Source organism: Protomyctophum parallelum, assembly GCF_964188405.1.
Source record: "Protomyctophum parallelum genome assembly, chromosome: 13".
NCBI lineage: Eukaryota > Metazoa > Chordata > Actinopteri > Myctophiformes > Myctophidae > Protomyctophum > Protomyctophum parallelum.
The window spans coordinates 44465118-44470117 of NC_139708.1; the positions used below are offsets into that span (position 1 = coordinate 44465118).

At 44.9% G+C, this 5000-nt stretch overlaps 1 protein-coding gene across 1 annotated transcript in view; it reads left to right on the top strand.

Moving 5' to 3' along the window:
• jupb (junction plakoglobin b) overlaps nucleotides 1-5000 on the top strand; it is an 85846-nt gene that overhangs the window by 76883 nt on the left and 3963 nt on the right. Inside the window, exon 15 of the mRNA XM_083780685.1 lies at nucleotides 1355-1397. Coding sequence (XP_083636811.1) covers nucleotides 1355-1397 — 43 coding nt within the window. The remainder of the gene's footprint in view (nucleotides 1-1354; nucleotides 1398-5000) is intronic.

Here is a 5000-nt window from a genome sequence, read left to right on the forward strand (position 1 = left end):
GCGGCACTCTGTGCCGCGCTATGAGCTTGTAGATCTGCTATTTTTCAATAGCTAAAGCTATAACATAATGCTTAAAGCAGCCAAAGGGGTTCCCGCCCAGGATGGGTTATTGTTAACACATGACACGATGACTGTAAGATAATAAAAAGGATACGGCCGTGACTCGATCGGGGGCCAGTGTGGCAGTGACGTCAGGACTCGGAGGTACTCCATTACATGGGTGCAGAGAAGTGTCTGCTTCCATTGAAAATGACTTGTCGCTTTGTCACTGCCAGTGTGAATGATGTACTGTGTGTGTGTGTGTGTGTGTGTGTGTGTGTGTGTGTGTGTGTGTGTGTGTGTGTGTGTGTGTGTGTGTGTGTGTGTGTGTGTGTGTGTGTGTGTGTGTGTGTGTGCGTGTGCATGTGCGTGTGTGTGTTTGCGTGAAAATACAGTGTCTTATTTGATGTATGAAGGTGTGACCCTTGTTTGCCTTCTCTCTCTCTCTCTCTCTCTCTCTCTCTCTCTATCTCTCTCTCTCTCTCTCTCTCTCTCTATCTCTCTCTCTCTCTCTCTCTCTCTCTCTCCAATTAACTTCCAATTCAATATTAGCTTTATTGGCATAAATGTATACCTACAGTATTGCCAACGCATTCAATGCAGCATAAAATAAAATAAAAAATATAACACAAAACAATATCAAACATACAAATAGAACATTAGCTTGAACAATACAATATGCAAATGATCAAAATGTACAGTATTAAAGTGTCCGTGGTGTGTGTGTGTGTGTGTGTGTGTGTGTGTGTGTGTGTGTGCGCGTGCATGTGTGCGTGTGCATGTGCGTGTGTGTGTTTGCGTGAAAATACAGTGTCTTATTTGATGTATGAAGGTGTGACCCTTGTTTGCCGTGTGTGTGTGTGTGTGTGTGTGTGTGTGTGTGTGTGTGTGTGTGTGTGTGTGTGTGTGTGTGTGTGTGTGTGTGTGTGTGTGTGTGTGTGTGTGTGTGTGTGTGTGTGTGTGTGTGTGTGTGTGTGTGTGTGTGTGTATGTGTCAAGATAATGGTCACATTTAGTGTTGTTTTTCATTTGTCCCTCATTTTGTGACATGCAGTCACATACTGTACAGCCAGGTGTGCTGCAGGTCCCTCAGGCTAACAGAATGAATTTTCCTAAAATATTCTGCTCTTATATTATCATATTTATTGCATTTTAATAATAGGAAGTGTGTCTCAGTCTCTACCTCAGCTGAGGTACAGTGACCACACACTCTCTGTTCTGGAGGTAGATCTCATATGGCCAGACTGTGGTCACTCACTCTGTATTTGGTCAAGATCTGTCTTTGCTTTTTTCTCTCTCTCTCTCTCTCTCTGCAGGCCCATAATGCAGTACCTATGGAGCCCAGCTACCTGTCTGACGGTGAGTATAGAACAAACCTGTAATAGAAGCAATCATAGAAATCATCAAAAGACCCCACCACATAAACCCCATGTGGCCGGTTAACCCATTCTGACCTGAGATCAGATTAATTCGAGGTTTCCACTGGACACACACTGGTCTGATCAACCCATTCTGACCTGAGATCAGATTCTAAAAATGTCAGTCGTTCTTCAATTTTTCAAAAATAGCAGACCTACAAGCTCGTAGCGCGCCACTCGGCGGCGAGCTACGAGCTTGTAGATCTGCCATTTTTCAATAGCTAAAGCATAACATGATGCTAACACCAAAATGGGTTCTCGTTCAGAATGGGTTAAAACGGATGTGTGTGTGTGCGTGTGCGTGTGCGTGTGTGTGTGTGTGTGTGTGCGTGTGGGTGTGTGTGCGTGCGCTCGCGCGTCTTCTCAATAATGATGATGGCACCATCAGAGAAATGGCCAGGGCCATCTACTCCTACTGGACGTTAGGTCCCCCTGGCTGCCGCAGATCAGAATAACTTTCTAGGCTTCAGGATGAAAGACTCTGGGAAACTGTGTGTCTGTGCATGTGCGTGTATGTGTGCGTGCGTGTGTGTGTGTGCGTGCAGAGAGGAGAGAGTGTGCGTCTCCTGGGAGGTGAGTGACAGGGGTCTTTGAAAGAGAGAGGTGCATTATTTTCACAAAGACTTTGAAATCTACTTCAGTGGGCACGCACGCACGCACGCACGCACGCACGCACGCACGCACGCACGCATGCACGCACGCACGCACGCATGCACGCACACACACACACACACACACACACACACACACACACACCACAGAGCTGTCATAATCGTAATGGAGGTCAGTTTAAGGTCCTGTGGTTTCACGGTTTTGTACCCACACAGAAGTATTCATCTTTTCTCTGTCTGTCTGTCTGTCTGTCTGTCTGTCTGTCTGTCTGTCTGTCTGTCTGTCTGTCTGTCTGTCTGTCTGTCTGTCTGTCTGTCTGTCTGTCTGTCTGTCTGTCTGTCTGTCTGTCTGTCTGTCTGTCTGTCTGTCTGTCTGTCTGTCTGTCTGTCTGTCTGTCTGTCCGTCCGTCCGTCCGTCCGTCCGTCCGTCCGTCCGTCCGTCCGTCCGTCCGTCCGTCCGTCCGTCCGTCCGTCCGTCCGTCCGTCCGTCCGTCCGTCCGTCCCCGATCCGATTCCGATCATTTGATTTTGAGACATGCCGAGCACCGAAGTCCTGACATCACTGTCAGTAGAGGGCGCCAGTCCACAGGTTCGTGAACTTTTTATTTGCATTGAAATCCCCATAGGGGGATTTTAGATCTCTTCATATAAGAACTGAAAAACAAACCGATCATCCCGACCTTTTCACTCATATGGATATGAAGCATCGACTGAAGGTGGAAATGTACCCAAAGAGTAACACAATAAGTGCTAGAAACGAGTCAAATAACCCAGAGACTACATTTCCGGGTAGGCGGGGTGGCTTCAGCTGCCCGTCGCACAACATGAACTGACATGTTGTTTTTTTTATTTTCTTTTTAAATATATTTAATGTTTTGTGGTTAGTATGAGTCGAGTCACCGCCAGCTGAGCTTACGTCAACGAGGAATCTCAGGAACGCAATGTGTTGACAGCTGTGTTGACGTATATTAGCAGCGACATTGCTTTCATTATGTAGTTTCAAGGCTTTTGTGGCCAAATTAATTCCAATTTCTCCAGAAACTGGCTGTATCAAATATGAATGGACATCATTAACGACGCACAGCCACCCCCCTGACAGAAAGGCTGGGATGATCAGGTTTATTTTTCAAACACAGTTCTCATATGAAGACCTAAAATGGGGATTTCAATGCAAATAAATAGATACATGAACCTGTGTACTGGCGCCCTCTACTGGAAGTGATGTCAGACGTCGGTGCTCTATGTCACTCTAGTAGACTCTAGTCTGTTGCCTTTCAATTATTCAAAGGCAAAAAGATGTGACTACTTTTATTAGAACTATAGAAGAACTGTCATTGTGTTTTTTTTATTATTTCATAAAGCAGGGAATAATAGCAAAAATAATGATGTATATTGTTTAATTAGATTGAGTGAAACTTGCAACTACAGCTCATGGAACTCAAACTGAATCAAAGTTAAAACTCTTGTAGAGAAAACACCATTTGCACGGCTTTGAGAGATTGATAGTAGGCCTACTACAGGACATTATCATATCATGCATAGTGGGGGTTGCATTCATCAGGGTCTATTTCACACCTCTCTGACTGTCTTTTTTGCATGATCTTTGAGACCAAGGGTTTGCCACTGCTGGAACTATATAGTGCCTCAGGAGGACAAACATCAAGCATAAACATGCTGTGTTTTCACAAAATATAATCGTTTATACATCTTTCATTGAGATTTTCATTAGACAAAAGCCTATTTAGACACACTATTTTATTGAAATAAAAAAAAGAAAAGCTGTGTGTGCGTGCCCACTGCAGTAGATTTCGAAGTATTTGTGAAAATAATGCACCACTCTCTTTCAAAGACCCCTGTCACTCACCTCCCACACTCTCTCCTCTCTGCACGCACGCACGCACACATGCACACACGCACACACGCACGCACACACACAGTTTCCCAGAGTCTTTCATCCTGAAGCCTATAAAAGTTATTCTGATCTGCGGCAGCCAGGGGGACCTAACGTCCAGTAGGAGTAGATGGCCCTGGCCATTTCTCTGATGGTGCCATCATCATTATTGAGAACACACGCATGCACGCACGCACGCAAGCACACACACACACACACACACACACACACACACACACACACACACACACACACACACACACACACATTTGTGGTCTCACTTCCTTCCTGGACTACAAGTCACACCTCCATGAACCCTCCCCCCCCCCCCCCCCCCCCCCCTCTCCACAAGGAGGGGAAGCACACCAAAGCATACAGTACATAATTATGGTCATTGTATGTACACTAATTCAGCTATCCAGTCAAACCCTATAGTCAAACATAATCAGACTGCAGTTTCTTCCAGCGGTGCAAATATCCCTTTAACCCATTTTGGGCGGGAATCCCATTTGGTGTTTTAAGCATTATGTAATACTTTAGCTATTAATAGTAGATCTACAAGCTCATAGGTCTCTACGAGCTTGTAGGTCTGTTATTTTTCAAAAATCGTGAAAATGTAGCTCAAATCTTTCTACATATATTCTTTCAGAGCGAACGTTTTTAACTTAAATCTTTGCTTCTGGGGGGGGTCCCTGGAACAACATCTTTTCAGATGGGGGTCCGGCGGACAAATACAGATAATTCTGGGGGTCCTTGACGTGAAAAAGGTTGAGCACCACTGACATAGAAACAGAAGGTTTTTCAGAAAACTGAAGACATTAGAAAACATGAAAAAGAAATTCAGGTCTAAATGGGTTAAGCAATATGGAAGGAGCGGTGGAACATTATTTTGGCAGATGCTCCACATCACCAGATGGCTGCTATATATCCTTGCACAGCAAAAACCTCAGTCTTTTAATTCATCCATTCGGAACTCCTCCTGAGATCATACCACTGGAGGACTGTGCTGTGTAACAGATAAAGGAGGCCGTGATCCACTCCT